The sequence below is a fragment of the Colletotrichum navitas genome, assembly GCF_030913465.1.
Source record: "Colletotrichum navitas strain CBS 125086 chromosome Unknown LY79scaffold_24, whole genome shotgun sequence".
NCBI lineage: Eukaryota > Fungi > Ascomycota > Sordariomycetes > Glomerellales > Glomerellaceae > Colletotrichum > Colletotrichum navitas.
In genome coordinates, this window is record NW_026850570.1 from 428,074 (window position 1) to 449,070 (window position 20,997).

The window sequence follows — 20,997 nt, forward strand, 5'->3', positions numbered from 1 at the left end:
GAGAAACCAAGTATTTGGGATTCCGAGCGTACGGACAAGCCGCCGGAAGGGATAGACACGTCTTCAAGTGAAGAACGCAAGGGACCAACTGGCTCTTAAGACAGCATGGCGTCTCCGTACCTCACGACCCATTTTGTAACGGAGCATTAACCCTTGTGGGGCCAGAAGAATGAGTCGTGACAGAGGTTAGAACACATGCAGCAGACATGAATAGCAGGGGCGCTGCCACCCAATTTCCCTGTCGCCTCTCATTGGTGATCCATATAGAATGGTCATGGGCAAACATTCATTTTGGGACAATAAGGTGGCATGTAGAGGGAGGCCATCAGACACCGTGCGCACCTCTCTCGACAAACAAACATAAACATCCCACCCAACGTCTCTATGTTCGAGCTTTTTACGCGCCCAGGTATTCTGGCTAGCCGCCCGACGCCTCATCCGCCTCATGCTTAAGAACCCAGCACGCCAAGTATTTGAAGATGTCAATCAGTACCAACAGACGAACCAACGAAGGGTTCGGATTGGTTAAGCCCAACACAGCCAACATGGATGCCCGGTCTCTCCTGGCTGGTTGATAACGATAGCCAATAAGAAGTCTTATTGGTATCATATGTGGAGACTCAGTCTTGAGTACACAACCGGATGTAGCGGTGCAGCCTGGCCACCCCTGACACAATTGATATGTTGGTTGGTACAAATGTTGGTGGTGATGGCAACCGAAGACACCTTTGATTCGGCATTATGAAAGCGGTACGAAGTATATTCGTACATATTGATCCTTTGCAAATAATACTGGCTTATGCTCATTTGGAAGTCTAGCAACTAAATATACAGCCAAATAAACCAATTACATACCCACGTGAACTTGGGAGGATGCGGTGTGAAGACAGACCCTTGTCGAAGCCCCTCCACTGATGATGTTGGAACTGTCTTCACGAGCGGCCGCTCCTGCTGCCACGATAGTCACTGGTACATATGTATGTACGATCAGGGGTTGTTGAAACCGGGAAAGGAGACGGCGTTGGAACTTGGGGAATGGCGAAAGACACCCTAGACGAACATAAGTTTTGGATGTAAAGCCACGGCTTGGGTATTCTAAGGCATCCCCTTTGAGGCTCCTGTTCGAGCGTCTCTATCCGTCTTCATCCTTCTGCGACACAATATACCCGCGGCTCCTCAAATACATTTGACTATTCAGTCTTTCAAACCATTGTGTCCTGAAGTTAATCTAATGTCAGGATAAGAGGCAACAAAGGCCAGGTCTCACACATCTAGCATGACGACCACATTCGACATAGACGCTTTACCGACAATCCCGTCATCATGGACCGCCCCGACCACTTGCTTCGCCAGCACGCTCTACTACCGAGTCCTGCTCGGCAACGGCTTCTTTAGCAATCTCTACGGGACGCCTACACCCGTACTGGATGGCAATGCGCCCAACGGGGATTGCGTCCCCCCATCATTCACCATCAACGTGCCCTATCGAACCGACGGCGATTGTCCTACGGGCTACACCCGTGCCTGTGCCACTGCCGGGCCCAATAGGTCGGGAAAGCCCGTCAGCAGTGTTACGTGCTGTCCCAGGTTCGTCAGTCCGCTTGCTCTTTTATTCAAGGAGCCCTAGACTGCATTTTAAGCCGCCGATGGGCAAACACGTCAGAATTTTGGTTGACGACTCCATACAGTGTCACTGGCAACGCCTTTTCATTCATGTGCAGAGATCATCAATACGGCTGCCACGCAACAGCGACTCCCGGCGCTGTGTGGACCGGCTTGGTTACCGATCTTGGTATTGCTGTTCCAACAGAGCAGCCGATAACGCGAACACCGTTTACAGATGAGGGTTTAGAGGCGTGGGGAGTTAAGATGATTTCAGTAAGTTGCGTTCGTTTTCGTTCGAAGACTAGACGAAATTTAACCAGTATTATAGGTAGCGTCGACATCACCTTCAACCTCCACTGCAGCTTCTAGTCTACCTGCGACGATGATAACGCCAACAACAACAACAACAACAACAACAACAACAACAACAACAACAGAAACGGGAACCTCTACAAATCAAGCTTCAGCTACGACAAGCACACAAAGTGGCAGCAATGGCCCTTCTACAGGGCTTTCTTCTGGCCCCGTAGCAGGGATAGCCATCGGTTCCGCCGCATTGATGGGAATCCTCATGCTCATCGCATTTCTCGTGCACCGTAACAAGCGCAAGAGGCTGAGTAACGAAAGCAACTACCTCTCAGCAAATAGTAGCACAAACGGGACCCCTATGGACAGATATGTCTATCCTATGGGCGTCAATGATGGCAAAGTCCATGAGGCTCCTTTGGCTCCAGCCCAGAGGACATGGGAGTTACAGGGTTAGAGCCGACTAAATATAGAAGCGGCAGTGGTACTAGTAGCAGAAGTTGAATCACATAATAGCATGTAATAGGTGTCACTTAGGAGTAGAATACCCAGAGTTAGAACGCAAGTTGGTCATCAGACCAAATGTAGTAAAAGGCTTTATATATGTTTGCTTAGTGTTGAATGGAGAAATGGACAGTCCTGAGGCTTGGTGACTTACTTCCGCAGCTTCGCTTATATACTAACGAAGCTGGCAACAAAAATTACAGTTTTTGCTCAACAACGGTACCCTACCAATATACCATTGTTTACCCATTCTATCGAATGAGCCTCTGATAGGAGCACTTGGAGTTTATCAGCCAGTTGCCTTTCTTGATACACCCGCTCACACTGCCTATCTATATATCTAGTTGATGGAATAGACCTGTTGAAGTAGGTGTATATATTAATGTGTAGGTAATACCATATGTCATCAAATTAGACTCCTACGCTATAGAGACGATATAGCATTTGCCGCTATAGACCTTATAAGTCTACAGGTTTAGATAGACTTACTATATTAAAGACTACAATAAGGCTCTATAATGTATAATTATCTAGTAATTAGTTCTCACCACTAGAAAGCGGTTAAATATATGCGTGCGTGTCTGACATATAACCATGCTCCGGATCTCATTCAAGCTAATTACATGATCCTTCTGCGTTTCCGCTTCGGCGACCTATTCTCTGTTGGCTTCATTCCGTACGAGAGATATCTGCTACCTCATTAGCCATCTTCAACCCAAGCCGATACAGTTGCTTACGCGGGCCAATATGCATGGATGGATCTGCTGTTCAAATCTTTTCGTACGCTCGGGAAGAACGCGTGGACCTCGTCCTTCGTCCACCCAAGTACCCGGGTGGATGGCCCGAAAGTTATCGCCTCAAAATCGTTGTTCTATGCTCCCAACTCCTTAAACTTTGAGTCTTTCGGCCACGAGTTTGAGGGCCATTTGAACAAGCTCAGCTTTACATCAATGAACCCGACGTCCCGCATCACAGCCATAAGCTTGGAAGGACCGCCCGAGTTTCTAGAACGCTTCTTGTAAAAATTTCATACACTTGGATAGAGGAACGTCTGGCGTCAGAGTACCATTGTCTGATCGAGGGTGTACGTCGAGCTCTTGGAACTCGAAATACCCACCAGGTGCCAAGTTGCTAAGACGTCGAAATGTAAGTCACAAAGATTCAAGTAAAATCAGATGCATAGAGGAACTCACTCGAAAGCCTTGTTGAGAAAGAGTTTTCAGTCTGCTATGCAGGCATTCTCCCCTGGGTATGAATGTAGTCAAAGGGCTGCGAATATTCCCACTGTTCATCTTGGTCGTTGATTTTAAAGATGAGATTTCGAGAAACACTTTGCCCGATTAGTAGGGTAGCCTCCACCAGTGGGGTTGGTAGAAAGGCTGTGCCTTTTCTGGTACTTACAACGCTGGCATGGGAATGGAGAGATCCATACCATGATACCAACGACCTGGGGTCATGAGTATTTCACGTTTATGCCAGAACAGGGTGATTAACTCAGCTTCGGGGTGGTCTTCACCCAATTCTATCGCCCACAGTCCTGTACCAGTACCTATTTTGAGAACATGCTTGACCTTTGAGTTAGGTTAGTTTGGCGGAGCGAGCCCTAGCTTGTTGTCAAAGGTCAAGAGGAAGAGATTGTGCTGCAACTCTACATGATTCATCAACAATGCGAAGGGTATCCACAAGCTCGTATCCATAGAACGATACGGGTCTAGAAAGTTGTACCCAGTCTGTCTTGTTTTTGCTCATCGTCGGACAAGATGTATTCTGTTCCTGTTGGTGAGGAAAAGCTTCATCGAGGCTGGTGTGTAATGAGGCGTGAATATCAGAGTTACTGACTTCCGTCGTTGTATGCATGATACCTTCGTCCGTTCTCTTCTCGGAAGTTAAAGATCGCTCTGGAAACGCTCAAGTTTGAGGATGCAACGCTCTAAAATAGTCCCATCAACACGTAAGAAAGGTCCGGCGTCCCAAACGCACGAGGATCTGCGATGACTTACACGTGCAACTTTTGACTCAAAGCCATCGCTGAATGAGAGTGACTCAACGGGTCAGTAAAGCTGCAGCAACTTTTTGCATCGCACTATTATCTCGTCTTGAGTGGGAACGAATGCATTGCTGGGTTGGAATTGGCCTTGGGCATTCGACCTCTCTCGCCAGAATTGAAGGAATAGAACTAACACTGCGCCGAGAGAAATTACGTCTTGAATTCTGTTTGCTGGAGTGGCCTGTAGTTGCGACCCCTCTCATCGGTCCAACATAAACCATGCGGCTTGGCGGCAGGCAATCAAAGGGCATGTTTGGGTTTGCTCAGGGCAGATTTCGGCACGAGTAACCAACGTGCGCGTTGGATCACATAAATCAATGAAACAATGGGTCATTGTGAAATCTGACAGATATAGGTACTAGACGTTGCTGCTACCAAGCGTTTGGTTTCCTCATTCATTTAATCTTATGCATCGCCTTCCAAAAAGGCGATAGCTCACATTTTGGCGCACCTAAAGCCACGGTAATGGTTCTGGCGCGGAGAGAGATGGAAGTAGGATGGATTTTAAATCCAAGCATGTAGCTTAAACAAATAGCTTGAAAATATACGCAAATTATGACGAGTCTTACAAATCCTCGTTTTCGTCCTGAGCTCACCTGGAACCTTACAAGTTCGAAACCCATGTACCTTCGCTCGAGGAGTCGCCTGCAATGTGAGACTGCGGTGTCCGCCGGTAGGCGTCTGGCAAAAAGCCTTCCAGGACTCCTTTGATCTGTTGAGCGATGACCTTGGAGAACCATCTGTGCTGCCCAGTTCCGCCGGCGAACATCCAGAGGTTGTCGACTCCTGCATGTCGTTTCCAAAGCCCGCGGACCTCGCCTTCGGCGTCTGCCCCCCACGTTGGCTCCAGCTTGCTAGCGATGGCTTCGTATCCAGCCCCAAGTTCGCCCGAAAGTCTTGTCCTGCCGTCGAGGTCGCCAAACCCAGTGCACCACACAATGGCGTCGGTCTCCAGCGTGCTGCCGTCCGACAACAGCAACCCCTCGGGCGTGTAGGCTGTGGGCACCACCCCGGAGCGGATGCCAACCTTCTTCTTTGTGATGAGCTCGATGCCGTTGCCCATATCCACGAAGTGGCCTCCGCAACGATCCACGAGATTGATGACTAGATCGCCCGTCAAGGAGTCTTGGACTCTCAGCCCTGCTTTCCTTACCTCATCGTATCGGTGACTGTCGATGGATGAAATCAGTACAGCTAGATAATGGCCTGGGAGAACGATGCTTACGGCTCTGCTTGAGCTTGCATTCGGTGGACCAGCCGAAGTACATTTCCACCAACGGCCAGCGGGCTCCCATTGACAATCGCATCGGCGTCTTCGGTCGGCATAACGTCGTATGCCCCTAACCCCAGGGGGTGAGCAAAGTAGCGCATTGGGACAACATAGGTCTCTGATCTTTGAATCATGGTAGTCTGGAGGCCAGAGTCATGGCAGTCCACCATCACGTCGAATGCGGTATTGGCAGAACCGACGATAACCACAGACTTGCAGGGAGTGTCAGCACGACAACTGTTTCTACTACACGTAGGGATACTGCCATGTGGGACTCACCTTGGCGCCGTCTGCCACGAGCTCTCCGGCGTTACGAAAGTTTCCAGAATGCATGTTGGGACCTTTGAATTGCCCACTGCCTGGTAAGTCCGGCAGAGGTGCAGCGCCGGAGAACCCGGCACCAGTCGCGAGGACCAAGCATGCGCATTCCAGATATCTTTGTCTTTGTCCGGTTTTCAGCTCCACCCTCCAGGTTTTGGTGGTCGAGTCGTACGTCGTAGCAGTCACTGTTGTGCTGCGAAGAACGCGACGTTCTAGGTCGAACTCGTGGGCAAAGGCTCGGACCTGTGCGGCCAGCTGGTCCCGGGTAAGGCCGTCATTGGATGACTGTGGATACGCTGTTGATTTGTTAGTTGTTTTACGACAGCGTGGTTCACTAACCCCTTAAGGCGACGTGTAAAGTCTTCGAGCTGGATAGATGAACGCATCCGGCGGAAGTTTGGGTGAAATCATGTGATACTTCAAGGCCAACGCTTTGACAAGCACATGGGGCTCACTTACGGAGATATGGCATCTCACAAAAGGATTTGTAGACATGGAAGCGCATGCAGTCGTATCGCTGCGACCAGTTCTCCCCCGCCTGTTTGTTTCGGTCGATGACGACAAAATCAACGTTCAAAGCCTTCAAGCGGCCAGCCAGAATCATACCGCTGGGTATTCGCATGTTAACATACGTCGCGCATCTTGGCGAATAGAAAGGATACTCACGCGTTGCCCCCGCCAATGACTAGCACATCTGTGTAGATGCGGTCATTTTCGGTTATTTGACTAGAGGGCATCCTCAGTAGGCTCTCATCTTCAGGGTATTCCTCCCAGTCCTTGAGCCACGTGCTCATGGACCATATCTTCCACTGGCAATGATCAGGTTCCTGAACTTCCGGGACTAGCATCATACTTCCTCGGCATAAAGCTCGTGGTGACCCGGTCGTAAAACTGAAGCTGCAGTTTAGCCATTTCTACCACCTGTTAGCCGCATGATAGGCATAATAAGGTAGCAAGCAGCCTTACCAGGTCTTCAGTCACCGTCACAACTAGCCCGCCGTGAAATTGAAGATCGCCAACCTTTCGTTGGTCGTGCAACTCTAGCAATGCCGATGCAATGGTCTGCCTGCCTTTGAATGTTCTGAGATGAGCCGTCAAGGCCAAGGTGTCCTTCCAGTGCGCGGACGGGGTAGCAAAGACGTTCTCCACGTCTCGGCGACGTCTCTGCTGTAGAGCAGCGGATAGCTCCGTCACGACGCTTTGAGAGATCTCATTTGCGTCCAAATCGTCCCAGCTTGATAGCGCCTTCGCCGTGACTGGCGGCTGCTCGTAGATCTGGGTCTTGATGTCGACCTTGGGAGGGTAATCCGGTAACTCCATTTTTGGTTGAGAAGCTTCAGGATGGCGTTCAGGAACCCGGCTGCCGGCCTAGAATCACGTATAAACTTGTACGTGAGAGGGTGCACGGCTTTCATATTCCAAAACGCTTCGTGGAGGTACATGCACTCGCTGGTTTAGTACCTAGACTAATAGCTCGAGCCGGCCCGCAGATCTTAATCGGCTGATGTCTCAATGCATGTGCGGTTGCTGCTAGTCCCCGGAGCTTGGGGGGGTCCGACGACAGCCCCGACCCTCCTGATCAAATTAGCAAGCCACGTATGCCGACGCCACCCTACTGAGTGTCATGTTGATCCTTGTGCCGAAGTCTGCTTATGCTGTTTGACACAAGTCGGCCTTCTTGACTACCTAACCATGTGGTAGACTTGTGTCAGCTTGAGATATGCTCGTCCGGGGTGTGTTCGCTGACATTGGCCTGATGCACAGTTATAGATCTACTACGCATAGATCGGCAGAAGCCGGTGAATATTCCCAAATAGCGCCGACCACTTAGACTGGATATACGTATGTTCGAGCATGCGTTGTCTCACACCAACGGCCCGCTCATGCTTATGATCCCTGCAGTGAAACTCGACAGTGCGCCTTGGGTTACAATCGCAAAGGTTCCGGGCCACCCAGACCTCGATGTTTAGGTATTCCGTGTACTTATTTCGGGGGTGATCCAACACGCACTCATTTTGTGGCATCCGAATGATTACTTTTCTTGGTACACAGTCTCCGGCGCGTGCCTCTGCCTCGCTTGCGAGCAGACAAAAGACGTTCAAGCGATGAGATTTTTGCCGTTTTGATACGGTTTTTTTCTTCGTCTTTTTTTCTTCTCTCTTTTCGCAGGTGATAAGGGAGTCTGAACCATTAATACTTCCATCGAGAGCTGTGATCCAACACGCACTCATTTTGTGGCATCCCCATGATTACTTTTCGGCTATTTTGTATTGAAGACCGGCGCAACGGCTGCATTGATCCTTCTGCATCGAGGTTGTGTTTGTTGAAGCCACCTGCAATGGATACTTAGCCGACGCAGACATGTGGACAATAGGTATGTCACTGTCATCTCGCGATTACGGACGCCAGCATTGCCCCGCCAATCCCTAGTGCCACCACTAGAGCCGATGAGTGGCAACCGGTAAAAGCTAGTTTTGGGATGTGATGAACCTTAATTCTTGGGGGGGGTTGGTAAACAGAGAATTGACCTTACAGTTGCCCTCCCTCCCCATTAGCTTCAACTTGGTAGCTGGTAGTGATCTATTAGAATGCGAGCATACGATGAGGGAAGAAGACGGCGATTTTACTTGCATCTATCCAAGGGAGCTCTTGAATTTGGAACAGGATTCTACAGACGTAGAGAACTCCTCGGCGAAAGACGCCTGATATCAAAATACTGTCTCTGTAGTCTCTCAATTGAAGCCAACGACAGGTTGGACGATACTACCGGTCTCTCTGACATATACAGGGTCGCCTAGCAACTGGACCCAAGTACTTCTCCATTGTCGTCGCTCTCCTATCAGACTGATGGTCCGTGTAGTAGGCATCATAGATGACGGCGATGGGATCCGCTGACAATTGTGTAATTGAACGAACAGGCTGACAGGGTAGAAATACTGTCGACTGACGACTACCTCCGGCATTCAAAATGTCGTCTTAGAACCAACCTTATTATGATACAGGATGGCAACAATCCTCGTATCAATATCCGTTTTTACACACGTGCTTTCATGCAATGAGATGCCCCAAACTTTGCGGTATGTCATCGAAACAATGATTGGCCTATCAACCTGTAGATACGGGTCTACGAGTGTTTCAATGGGCGTATGCTTCGACTCCAACGACTGTGCCGATCGACGACGACGACGACCACTCCATTTCCCAAACGTCTGATATGTATCTAACCTTTGACGAAATGAACTACTAAACTACTAATTACAAACTGCTTCGAATCAATACAATACAACAGAGCCTTGCGGCATGTTACGGCGCCTCTTATTCCACCCCCCATTTTCTTTCACCATACTATCTTTGGTTTATGTAGGGCACTCTGAGTTGCGTCAAAACCAACTCAGGTAAGAGAAGGATGCATAGCCTGATACATAGCATCCGATAAGTCTGATTGCCTATCGGCCCATCGGCCGGCTCTCTGCGCCAAAATGGTTGTGAGACCCCTTGACGCCCAGGACACCCTGGCTGACGAAGACATGTGGTGGCGCAGCAGCTACCCCTAGCTCTTCGTCCCGAGGATTGACGAATGGCACAACGTCATCGCTGCACAGGGACAACGGCACAGCTCTCGCTTCCCCCAGCCTCTCGTATCCTTTCGCTTCACCATACCATATATGTATACGTCGATCTTTAGGCACTAGCTGAAACCTATAAGCGTCACTCTGTGCGAAGCCAGGCAGTCAGGTAAGCTCAGTTACCACCCATAACCTGAGGCGCGATCGCCTTCCCCGCATCTCAGCTTATCCTAGCTCTGTTGCCCACTTGACTTCATCTCATCTCACCCCATATCATCAAGGGTCGACACCAAGAGACACCTCGGGTCTTATAAGCAGAAGCCAAGATGCCTCCTCTACCCTTGCCTCCGCACGACATCTGGAGCCCTGACGGGTGCCCGGAGTTTGTTCTCGGGCCGACCGCCTTTGAGCGCTTGTCCCGCCGCATCCATCCCCACACGAGCTCTAACGCTCCCCGCACGACGACTCGAGATTCCGAGCCGGGCAACGGCGACAGTGTTACGAAGGAGTACTTTAAGCACTCGAGCGCGAAGCGCGTCAACACCGATGCTTTAGTGTCCAAAGCTCTCAAGGAGCAATACCCCCATCTCGAGCTCGTCGTTGTGCCCGAGGCCGCTGGCTTCAACGATTGTAACCTGCTTGGATTTGCTCAAGCCGGCCACGCTAGCTGCGAGCTCATCGAGGACAAAGGCACCAACCTCCCCTCATCGATCGAATGGCTCATCTACCTAGCTCCAGCCCGGCGTCTCGACGGAGAGCAGGGTGGCCTAGCCAACACAACTAAGTTTGGCAAGTACCTATACAAGTGGCAGGGCCATGAGTTCATTGTGTATCTGATTGATGGCCGCGACGGAACGGTCCCTTACTCGATCAAGAACTACTATATCCTGGCCCCCGAGACCTATCATATTGACCAGCTTGTCCTCGCCGCCGGCAAGTGGAGCAGTGATCTTCATGACGAGGTCTGGGTTTTTGACGAGGGCTACTGGCAAAAGAGCCGCGAGCTCTTTGAGAGCTTCCGAAATGCCTCTTGGGATAGCGTTATCCTCGACGAAGACATGAAGAAGGCCGTCATCGACGACCACCTCTCATTCTTCCATTCCAGGGACACCTACCAGAACCTCAAGGTGCCTTGGAAGCGCGGCCTGATCTACTACGGACCCCCAGGCAACGGCAAGACCATCTCAATCAAGGCCACCATGAACATGCTCCACCAGATAAACATCCCTACGCTGTACGTGCGGACGCTCGTCTCATTCATGGGGCCCGAGTACTCCATCAAGCAGGTCTTCGGCAAGGCGCGCGAGTACGCGCCTTGCTACCTTGTCTTCGAGGACCTTGATACGATCGTGTCCGAGAACGTCAGGAGCTACTTCCTCAACGAGATGGACGGTCTCAAGTCCAACGACGGCATCTTCATCATTGGCAGCACGAACCATCTGGACCGCCTCGACCCCGGCATTTCCGTGAGTACAATCCGGCGGACGGCCGTTGAAGAAAAGCACCTTTACTAACACGTGGTAGAAACGCCCATCTCGATTCGACCGCAAGTACTTGTTCCCGGACCCGAACCTCGAGCAGCGCATCGCCTACTGTCACTTCTGGCAGAAGAAGCTCCAGGCCAACGAGGAAATCGTCTTCCCCGACAAGCTGTGCGAGGCCATCGCCAAGATCACGGACAAGTTCAGCTTCGCCTACATCCAGGAGGCCTTCGTCGCCGCCCTGCTGGCCATCGCGCGCCGTTCGATGCAGCAGGGCAGGCGCGACAGTATTCAGGCCCTCACGGAGCAGCTCGAGGACGACTGGCTCGGGGTGGTCGACGCTTCCGACGACGAGGACTTGAAGAAGCTGGTGTTGTGGGTGGAGATCAAGAAGCAGATTGAGATTCTCCGAGACGGCATGGAGGAGGAGAACTAGATGTATACACACTGTCTGCATTGCATCGTCGAAGATTCATTGGGTGCATGGGGTAGCATGACTTGAGTTGATTGTATGATAGTATCATAATGGGTTACAAGAGGCAATGGCACACTTAGGAATGCCAACATATAAATATGGTTAGATTGCTAGACGAGGCATTTGTTACTGCACCTCTTTGAAACAAAGTGCTTTTTAATCAAACCGGTGGCGGTGAACAAAGAGCTCTCTATGCATGATAAAGCAATAACGATTGCCAGTTGATAAGTCAGGTGAGGCGGACACTTGACCAGTTTGTAGAGACCGTCGAACCCCAGGATCTATGCTATGGCTCACGGGTCATGCTCACAGAGCTGCCCTGCTACAAAAGTATTGAAGAACTACCTATGAAAGTGACCAAGGTCTTTGGGATGCACATAACGCACTCCTCTTGGGGGTGGTACAAGACCGGGAAGCGACATTGAGGCTTCAAGTTGTGGAACATGAGACACTCAATTCGTCGCTGCATTTCTGTCTCCCGATACTATATATGGTTGATGAAATCAATACATGCATGTACATGTGTGGTCAGCAAACAAAGGCACACTGCATGAGCCATGTACAACAACCAATGGTTCACCGCATCAGACTTTCAATGGATCCAAAAATAGCCAAGCCAAGCTCGTGTAACCTCTTTCCCTGCCAGTTACTCGTTCTAGTTCGTTTGAGATGCCCTCATTATCATGCCCCCCCCTCTCAAGAACAGACATGTGCTTGTCTGCAACTGCATGCTGCCTCGATATGCGCGCCAACCGCTCAGGTGTTGTAAAAGCAGTCTACAGACCGCTTTAGAAGGCCCTAAGAAACACCAATGTCAGGTATACGTCTCAATGTGGATTTATGGGTGCATGAAGACCCAAACGGGGTCTTACCTCGCCTGCAGTGACACCGCGGACTTCGCAATAAGCCTTGTCCGGGTTCTTCTCGTCCTTGATGCTCGTCAGCGTCCACCTCTCGGTACTACCTCGTCTATTAGATTCAAGCTCGATCTGGTGCATCTCCCTCATGAACTTGACGTCGAGCCTGCCGCCGTACCGGTCCTCAACCGTCAAAACGCGGGGCAGGTCGACAGGCCCTCCATTCTTGCTGTCGCGCTCGCTGACGAGGATCGTCTCGCTGTTCCCGGAAATGTCGTAGACGGTGACGACGGCTGTGTGGTGGGCCTTGTCGCCGCCGAAGGCCATTTGCTGGGAAATTTGAACAAGACGCCTTGAAGGGGCGTGGCCGGGGTCGGAGCCGGGGAGGGGGTTGGACCTCCTAGCGAATACGATTCTGGGTATATCCGGGATGCCTGGCTCGAATTCAGGGTCATCTGCTGGTGCGGTCGAGGTGGGCTTGGTCCGGCTGGTGACTGTTACTCTAGGAGTGATTGTTACTTTAGGAGTGATTGTTACGATAGGAGTGACCGTACGCCAGACTGTGACCTTGGGCTTGGGCGAAGATGTCTTTGCCTGCAGGGAAGATGAGGTAGATGAACGGATCGAAGATGTACTCGGGGATGCACTCATGGAGGCACCGTTGCTCGCGGCTCTGGTCCCAGGGGCACCTGCACGAGATGGGGTAGATGAAGACCCTGGGCGACTCTCCGCAGAAGCAGAAGCCGGCCCTCGACCACTGGAGGCGGAGGTGGGGATGGAAGCCGAAGCGGACGCAGAAACAGATCTCGAAGCGGGCGCAGAAACGGATCCTGAAGCGGCGACCGAACCACCCGAAGCCGCGGGTGAGGACTGCCCCGGGGCAGAAGGCATCGGGCACGATCCGGCGTGCTCGTTGTCCCGAGCCGCCACGGCACCCGGGGGACACCAAGACTCCTCAAAGACCAGGAACTTCTCGTACCAGACGCGGATCGTGGGCTTGCGGACCTCGGCGCCGTCGGCCGTCGTCGAGACGACGTGGGCCGGGTGGTACTGCCAGTGCAGGAGGCCGTAGGGCGGCGAGTACATGTCCATGGGGCTCAGGGGGTTCCTCTCCTGGGCGTAGGCCGGCCAGTACGAGGGCCCCTTGACGTAGATGTTCTTCCGGATCTTGTCCCGCGGGAAGCCGAGGTCGTCGGCGATGAAGTCGACCCACCGGCCCACGAGCCGGGCGTGCCTGGGGTCGAAGTCGCCGTAGTTGGGGGGGATCTGGGAGGTGCCCGTGAAGGCCATGGAGGAGGGCACGTGGAGGATGACGGCCAGCGTGTCCTCGGCGACGTTGTCAAAGATGTCGGTCTCGCGCCGCAGCTGCTCGATGCCCTTGTAGCCGCCGATGCGGTCGCCGGACCCTCGCTTGAGGAACTGCAGGATGCCCTCGTCGAACTCGGCGTCCCAGTCGAAGGCCGTGGGCTTGTGGGTGCCCTTGTGGAAGTTGGGTATCTCCCACACGTGGCTCGTGTAGATGCCCCTTTTGGTGACGATGATGACGCCGCTGCAGCCCCAAAAGGGCCCGGTGGCGCCGGCGAGCGGCCGGTCCCCGAAGACGTCGGCGTGCATGGTCGAGTAGCCCATCTCGAGGCGCTCGCCGTCCAGGGTGAGGCGCGGCGCCGTGAGGCCGTCACAGTAGTGGTAGACGTACCTCCACATGCGGTCCCACCAGTTCTGGGGGCCCTCGGGCCAGTCGTCGGGGCGCGTGAGGCCTCTGGGCCCGTCGAGGAGGCCGGGGTCCGGGGCGGGGTTCCAGGGGATGAAGCCGTGCTGGCGGGCGACGAGGCCTTTGCCTCCCGGTTTGGCTGCGCAGTTCAGGCACGGCGATTCTCGGTCGCCGCAGAAGTGCTCCGCCGGGGTCGGCGTGGCCGAGTGCGTGGTGAAGGTCGTCGTCGTCGTCGTCGTGTCGAGGGTCTTGCTGCAGACGACGGTCGGCTTGCAGGTGGCCGTGTTGCAGGTGGTGGTGAAGCTTGTCGTCGACCCGGAAGTTGTCACGGGCCTGACGAAGCAGTGCTGGTTACAGTTGGGCGAGACGGTTGTGGTCGCGGTGCAGGAGGCCTCCGATGAAGTCGCGGACGTTGGGCTCTCCTCAGGTTCGTCTTTCGGCTCCTCGGGGTCGGTAGGGTCATCAGGCCTGACCTTGCGAGGCTTACCCCTTGGGTTGTGTGTTGGAGGCTGTACGGCCGCGTTAGTCTGAAGCGGTCCGAGGGCATCTTCTGGAAAGTAAAGTATACCTTGGCCCAGGGAAACCCACGAGGCCCTGGGAGGTTCAGGCCGCCGCAGGAGAGGAAGGGGATTAGACACTTGGGCGCGCAGAGCAGCTGCCCGCCGCCGCAGGACCACGCAGGAAAGATTGTGGGCCAGGCGATGCCATCGCGGGTCGTTGTCTTGGTGACCTCGGTGGAAGTCCAGGTGACGGTGGTCTTGGAGTCGATACCTTCGGGGGGTTTTGATGTGGCGAGCATGAGAACGGTGGCATACTCTATGGTATCGGACGAGGTGGACAAGGCCGTAGAGATAGGGCCGCTTGAATGACTGCTTCCGGGCCCAGCAGTCGATGTCGGAGTCACAGACTGTCCAGTAGGTGAGGCTGTGCTGCTCGACGTTGCACCACTGATCCGTGTGCTACCAGGAGAGGCCGTGGTTGACTTCTTCTCGTCGTTGTCTTCCGGGGTCTTTGTTGACTTGCCTTCGTGGACTTCTGAACCCTCGGAAGACTTGGACGACTGTCGACCTTCGCCAGTGGTAGTCGTTGGTGGCGCATGGGTACTTGCTCCGCCAGACATGGAAAGGGACATGGACGGGGTTCGCACATCGTGATCAGTACCATGAGAACCGGAGACAGATGTGGGAGGCAGGTCGGCAATGGTCGAATCTTCAGCGGTGGCGGAAGAAAAGAACGAGTCCTTTCCCGTCACTTGGGTGCTGCCAGAGGGGAGTCCGACTGCCTGAGAATTGGCGCTTGAGGTTGCGGCTTGACCAGGGGTTGTGGTGACACGAGAGGTCTGGGCTGTACCACCTTCGGACAAAGATGCCTGCATGGCGGAAGTGAAGGACTCATTCTCTCCGCTCTTTGACAGGCCTCCCTGCGTAGAGTTGAGAGGAGACGAAGAGGGAGCGCCCCCGTTGGTGACACTGAGGGAGGTGCTCCATACCCCAGTCGACCTGTTTGCCTGGAGTGAGGTGAAAGATGAGCTGCCCGGGAAGACCGGGATGATGGGTGCCGCAACGGTGGTGTTCCCTCCGGGAAAAGTGGAAGTGTAAGCGTGGGGCAACGTGGAACTGTTCCCGTTCGAGGCGGTAGTCGAGACCCCATTATTGATGGCTGTGGTAGTTCCATTAAAGATGCGGGTTGTGCTAGCAGAGTCGCCGATGGAGGCGCTCTGTTTTATAAGGCTGGAAGAACCGACAGTGTTGATATTAGTCGTGTTCCAGGACTGTTTGTGACTATTCGCAGGGTCTCTGGTCGTGGTGAAGCTATGCAAGGTAGAAGAAGTCACAGGCTGGTGCGTAAGAGAAGAAGGGAGTTCTGAGGCATCGTATGACAGGGTGACGAGGATATGGGTGGTGATGATGCTGGTGACGACCCGTCCTCCTCTAGGTTCGGAGGCTGAAAGCGAGAGTGTTGTCCAGTCGGTGGCGACGGGAGGACTCAGAGCTTGAGACCTTTCGTCTCGCTTCTTGGGATCTGGGATGAGATGCAAACAGTCAGATGGCTAAACCGAATCATGTCTACGGTGGACGGTCACCTCTACGTCGAGCCTGGCTGGTCTCGATCAAGTAGGCGAAGACGATGAGACGGAGTACACCGCGGAGCAAGGCCTTCAACGAAGGCGTGCGGGTGCCCATCTCGACGCTTGCTCTGGTCTCGTGTAGACAATTTATGGGATGTGGGAGTCTGGCGATATACGGCGGAGTAAGACAAGAGTGGAGGGGCGCAGGAGCCAGAACCTGAAGAAGGTTGGTGGTGAAACGCGAGTAATAAATCATCGCAGACATGGACGATGCCAGTGCTGATGAAGAGAAAGGCAGCGAGAAGGAGGGTGGGAGCAAACATCATATTCCCCTGAGACAATGGAGAGAGGAGTGATGAATGTAATCAACCAGCTTAAGCGATGGGCGGCGGTCAACAGGTTTCTTTGTTTTCTTCATCCCCTTGCTTGACGGTGGGAAACTTCAGGCAAGCATGTGAGGGAAAAGCGAAGTGATGGTCGGTCATGAGGCAAGGAACTACTCGGTGGTGACGGGGCGAAGGGACAAACCGGGTTTCAAGTCTTCCGGGAGGGAAACATCGGGGGTATCGCAGAAACCATGGCGTTTAACAGAGACACATACTATCGTAGGCTTCCAAGGGAATTCTCCACTCGGGGGAGTTTGCTGCACATGCATGGAGAACGGATGAAGCGTCAGGTCGGGTCTATGATACAGGGTGAAATCATCTGTAACGATTGAAATTGCCCTTCTTCTCTGTAGATGAACAATCTTACACACGTTGCCAGCTAACACTTGCGGTGTACTGTACAATTGGCTCACAGCCTTGTGATAGGGGACCCTCTGGTTGAACGTTTTGCTGTATGGGTTGACTTCTCTGGATGATACGGCGTAGTGGAAAGGCCTACGTGGTGACGAGTTCGTTGGGACTGTGTGCATCAGCATCAACAGGGCGGAGTGATCAATGGCCCTTGAAAGCATGAAGGAATTGTTACTCATGGTTGTATCTGCCTTGAGAACTTGTACGCATCGTTGCTGTCCGGAATATCTGTTGTCTAGTCTTATGTGGCCATTTTTCAAGGACCGGCTTTTTGGAATGTTTAGCAAAACACAAGTGACGATATCCTTACTTTTAGAAGAAATAATGCTCCTCTCAACCTACCCTATGAGATGCAATGATCTTCTTGAGTACAGATGAACCGCCGCCGTACAACCGACATTGTATGGACGAATCAAGAAAGAGTGCTTCGCAGAAGCCTCGGTGCGATTGAAGCGGACAGACGCCTGTATGATAGGCTGCCTCGGTGAGCTCAGCTTGCGCCAAGTGCCCAAGACGGGCGCGAATATATTGATCCAAAATGTATGCTGTATTTATAAAAAGGTGTATGCATGTTTCGCTCCCCCCCAAGCGCCTCTGGCCGGCCAGATGCCGTGATAAGAGCTCGTTGCTCGAATGCCGCCGTGCTACAACGAATTGTAAGCTCACCGCCGTCTGTTCCTGCTTTCTCCCTCTCTTTTTTGCTTTGATTCATTTATTTATATGTCTCTCTCCCGTGGTTTGCCCAATTGTGCAACGTCGGGAGGCGGTGACGGAAGGACGGACGGCAGGACCCGGGCGGGCCGTCTAACCGCGGCCGCCGTTGTAGTCGGCGCCGCCGGCCTTGCGTAACCGCTTGACGATGTCGTCCTCGTCGAGGTCGGCCTTGTCGCTGGCGTTGACGGTGATGCTGTGGTGGGGCAGAACCCTCTTGACCTCGCTGCTCTCGATGCTGACGCGGGCCTTGCGCATGATCTTTGTGGACTCGCCGATCCAGATGACGAAGGCGAACTTGACGCGCTTGCTCTCGGCGTCGTTGGCGTATTCGACGCGCACGTAGGCGTACTGGACCTGTGAGTCGTCGAGCTCCTTGGCCAGCTCGGCGAGGCCGCCGGTGCCCGTCTTGGTGAGGGTCAGCTTGTTGCCGACGGCGCTGGCGTACGAGATGAGGAGCCAGTTGGTCTCGTCCTTGTCGGAGCGGACGGCGTCGTAAGCCGCGGCGATCTCGGGCGCGTCGAGGCCGGACATTGTGTGTGCCTGGATATGTGTACGGGCGTGGTAGCGGCGGTGGAGGGCCGGGAGTTCGGGACGGGACAGCGAGAGGGGGAGGGGTCCTCTCGTGAGTGGAGACAAAGAGCGGCGAGTATATGCGCGAGGGGAGAGAGAGAGAGAGGGACGGAGAGGGACGGAAGGGTCGGAGTCTCCCTCTTGTCGGTGCAGGGAGCGTTTCGGCCGGAAGAGAGGCGAAGAGAGGGAACCGAGGCCGGAATCGATGGTGGTGTATCCTCGGTGAGTGGTGTGGTATGGAAAAAAGGGAGAGCGAGCGTCTGTCTGTCTGTCTGTCTTTCTTTCTGTCTCGACAGAAAAGGCGAAACGAAGTCGAGTCTCGACTCGCCCGTCTCGCGACCCCCACCTATTCAGGTACCCCTCCACCTAAAAAACACGTTGCAGTACCTGTACACCATTGAATGTCGCTAATAGGTCGCCTAGTGCCCCTCTCCAGCTGACTCAGCATGTGAAACTGACTCAGCAGGTCTTCACCTCGGGATTCTGGCCCCTTCTCACCGAGCATCACCCTCGGTGTAGACAAGGTGTGACACCGGTGTGTGCTCCTCTCTCTCTCTCTCTCTCTCTCTCCGTTTCTCTCCCTTTCTCCCTACTCCATCTATCTATACGTTTACCTCAACGCCCTGACTGACTCGTCGCATCACACCCATTGAAACAACAACACCCGACAGAAAACGTCACTCCCTCGAGCGATGCAGAGAGTGGCTGGATGATCAATCGTCTCTGCCAATGCCAACAGTATCCCATTCCATCCCATTCCATCCCATCCCTACTCTACTCAACTCTTAGGTACGGTAGGTTCGTCCATCCTCCCGTGTGCTGTGCTAAATATAATATGTTCCTCCCAACCATCGAATGCTGACTAACACATCTGCTTCTTTTCTTAGACCTCTCACACTGATCGTCGTGGACCCCTACCAACAAACCCCCCTTGATGCCATATGTGGTCCGTCTTTTTGACGAAACACCTCCTGATGTGCCAAGTCCAACACATTGTCGCGATGCGATGCGATGCGATGCGATGTGATGTGCGCCGCGCTCGGCGTTGCACTCGTCGGCAGCACTCGATAACCTGAGCGTCTAATCCCAAGGCCGACAATATTGTCGTCCTTCCCCCCCGGTCCGCCCGGAGGCACTGGTGCGTCTCAACCTCGGCCGCTCGGTCCTCGATGCACACAGCGCCCCCCGTGGGGGAATCCCGGTCCAAAGTCAAATGTTTCTGCGACACTTTTGCCCGCCTCATGACATCAAAACTGCCGGATCGCCCCCCCGCCCCTGCTTCCCCCTCCAGCCTTACATACAAACAGAATGTTGCGACCAGGGGCCTGGGCAACTTGACGATCGCCGTTTGATGTTTCCATCTCCACATTTTTGCCCGACTAATTGGACGACTATATCATCCGTCAACGGTGCCCCGTCGTTATACGGCATCTCTAGGATCAATCCCACCCAAAGTAGCCAGAGTAGCTGTTGTGTGTGAATCCTATTGCAATCGCCCGACATGTCAAACGATCTGGCCAGCCAGGCCGTCTGGGAAGCTAACCCGCTCTCGTTTCTCTACCGCCAGGCTGTCGTCACCCCGGCCGAGATCCCGGAGGAGTTCGATCTCTCCGACTGCACTCTCATCATGACCGGCGCCAGCAGTGGCCTCGGACTGGAAGCCAGCCGCCAATTCCTGGAGCGCTCGCTCGGCCGCCTCATTATGGGCGTCCGGAACACGGCAAAGGGCGAGGCCCTTGCCGAGGGCCTGCGTAGGGAGTTCCCCATGGCCCAGATCCAGGTCTGGCACCTCGAGATGGAGTCGTACGAGAGTGTGCGGGACTTCGCCGCCCGCTGCAAAAAGGAACTCTCGCGCATCGACATCGTCATCCTCAACGCCGCCGTCGTCGCCCAGTCGTACATCCGCGCCCGTGAGGGCCATGAGCTGATGTTGCAGGTCAACTACCTGTCGACCGTCCTGCTCGCCCTCCTCCTGCTGCCCGCCATGAAGGAGAAGCGGCCCAAGGGTGAGCCCGCGCGTCTAGTCCTCGTCAGCTCCGACTTGTCCTACTGGCACACCCCCGAGGAGGACATGGTGACGGGGTCCATGTTCAAGCCCGCCGACAGCCAGAGGCTCTGGGAGTCGGATAAGAACTACCAACAGTCCAAGTTCCTCGGCCAGCTCTTCGTCGCCAAGCTCGCCACCTTTCTCGACCCCAACGAGGTAATCGTCAACCTGTCCAGCTCCGGTCTCACGGGCGGCACCAGCATTGTCAAGCCCGCAAGCGAGAGCTTCTTCACGGGCCTGGTCAAGAGGACGCTGGGGCGCAGCGTCGAGGTGGGCGCCCGGAGCTACCTCGACGCCGCCATCGTCAAGGGCAAAGAAAGTCATGGAAGCTTCACGTCGGACGGTGTGATCAAGCCGTAAGTCTTGTCGTCTTTGTGTGAATTATGAAAGGCTGTCGTTTCGGATGCTAACGGGTGGGCAGGTGGCCGTCGGTCATGTACACCTCTGAGGGAACTGGGCTCAAGGAGAGGATATGGGCCGAGACCAGGAAGGAGCCTGGTTTCGCAGAGGCGTTTGCTGCAGTCGAAAAGGCTTCGTAGGGACCACGCCCGACATGGTGTTCGCGAGACTCCGAATCAATGCGGACCAAGATGGAGCAACGCTGTGTATCGGTAAAGGGAGTTGTTTGCGTATGCGTGTTTGTTCATGAGGATTGTTT

At 53.8% G+C, this 20,997-nt stretch overlaps 6 protein-coding genes across 6 annotated transcripts; 3 read left to right on the forward strand and 3 right to left on the reverse strand.

Annotated features, from left to right (window-relative positions):
• The first annotated feature begins 1,038 nt into the window (after nucleotides 1-1,038).
• LY79DRAFT_703097 (uncharacterized protein) lies at nucleotides 1,039-2,541 on the forward strand. The gene is made up of 3 exons (XM_060564958.1): nucleotides 1,039-1,587; nucleotides 1,689-1,878; nucleotides 1,975-2,541. Exons 1-3 carry the CDS (start codon nucleotides 1,277-1,279, stop codon nucleotides 2,203-2,205), a joined length of 732 nt encoding a protein of 243 aa, XP_060414988.1. The 5' UTR covers nucleotides 1,039-1,276; the 3' UTR covers nucleotides 2,206-2,541.
• Nucleotides 2,542-4,789: 2,248 nt separating this feature from the next.
• LY79DRAFT_551718 (uncharacterized protein) lies at nucleotides 4,790-7,756 on the reverse strand. Its single transcript, XM_060557673.1, has 6 exons — nucleotides 7,020-7,756; nucleotides 6,720-6,967; nucleotides 6,513-6,661; nucleotides 6,012-6,349; nucleotides 5,688-5,944; nucleotides 4,790-5,631 (listed from the first exon to the last, which is right to left on the reverse strand). The coding sequence occupies exons 1-6, from the start codon at nucleotides 7,371-7,373 to the stop codon at nucleotides 5,067-5,069; spliced, it is 1,911 nt and encodes a 636-aa protein (XP_060414989.1). The 5' UTR covers nucleotides 7,374-7,756; the 3' UTR covers nucleotides 4,790-5,066.
• A 2,189-nt stretch (nucleotides 7,757-9,945) lies between these two features.
• On the forward strand, nucleotides 9,946-11,536 carry LY79DRAFT_514018 (ATPase; the record flags this gene model as incomplete). The annotated part of the gene is made up of 2 exons (XM_060554553.1): nucleotides 9,946-11,085; nucleotides 11,144-11,536. The coding sequence occupies 2 exons, from the start codon at nucleotides 9,946-9,948 to the stop codon at nucleotides 11,534-11,536; spliced, it is 1,533 nt and encodes a 510-aa protein (XP_060414990.1).
• A 911-nt stretch (nucleotides 11,537-12,447) lies between these two features.
• On the reverse strand, nucleotides 12,448-15,128 carry LY79DRAFT_489145 (uncharacterized protein; the record flags this gene model as incomplete). The annotated part of the gene is made up of 4 exons (XM_060553309.1): nucleotides 12,448-12,950; nucleotides 12,987-13,121; nucleotides 13,188-14,652; nucleotides 14,712-15,128. Coding segments are annotated over 4 exons (2,520 nt in total), but the record flags the coding sequence as incomplete, so codon positions are not given.
• A 2,684-nt stretch (nucleotides 15,129-17,812) lies between these two features.
• LY79DRAFT_513938 (cofilin/tropomyosin-type actin-binding protein) lies at nucleotides 17,813-18,253 on the reverse strand (the record flags this gene model as incomplete). Its single annotated transcript, XM_060554544.1, has 1 exon — nucleotides 17,813-18,253. One exon carries the CDS (start codon nucleotides 18,251-18,253, stop codon nucleotides 17,813-17,815), a length of 441 nt encoding a protein of 146 aa, XP_060414992.1.
• Nucleotides 18,254-19,793: 1,540 nt separating this feature from the next.
• Nucleotides 19,794-20,878, forward strand: LY79DRAFT_514090 (retinol dehydrogenase 12; the record flags this gene model as incomplete). Its single annotated transcript, XM_060554560.1, has 2 exons — nucleotides 19,794-20,695; nucleotides 20,761-20,878. The coding sequence occupies 2 exons, from the start codon at nucleotides 19,794-19,796 to the stop codon at nucleotides 20,876-20,878; spliced, it is 1,020 nt and encodes a 339-aa protein (XP_060414993.1).
• Between the last annotated feature and the right edge of the window lie 119 nt (nucleotides 20,879-20,997).

Bases quoted from the DNA above. Each gene is read 5' to 3' on its own strand.
- LY79DRAFT_703097 (XM_060564958.1), top strand. From the start codon at position 1,277: ATGACGACCACATTCGACATAGACGCTTTACCGACAATCCCGTCATCA. The intron at 1,588-1,688 runs GTTCGTCAGTCC...GACTCCATACAG, and splicing joins AGTGTTACGTGCTGTCCCAG to TGTCACTGGCAACGCCTTTT. The intron at 1,879-1,974 runs GTAAGTTGCGTT...TGCAGCTTCTAG, and splicing joins GGGGAGTTAAGATGATTTCA to TCTACCTGCGACGATGATAA.
- LY79DRAFT_551718 (XM_060557673.1), bottom strand. From the start codon at position 7,373: ATGGAGTTACCGGATTACCCTCCCAAGGTCGACATCAAGACCCAGATC. The intron at 6,350-6,512 runs GTAAGTGAGCCC...ACAAATCAACAG, and splicing joins TTGTGAGATGCCATATCTCC to CGTATCCACAGTCATCCAAT. The intron at 5,945-6,011 runs GTGAGTCCCACA...ACTCCCTGCAAG, and splicing joins TCGTGGCAGACGGCGCCAAG to TCTGTGGTTATCGTCGGTTC.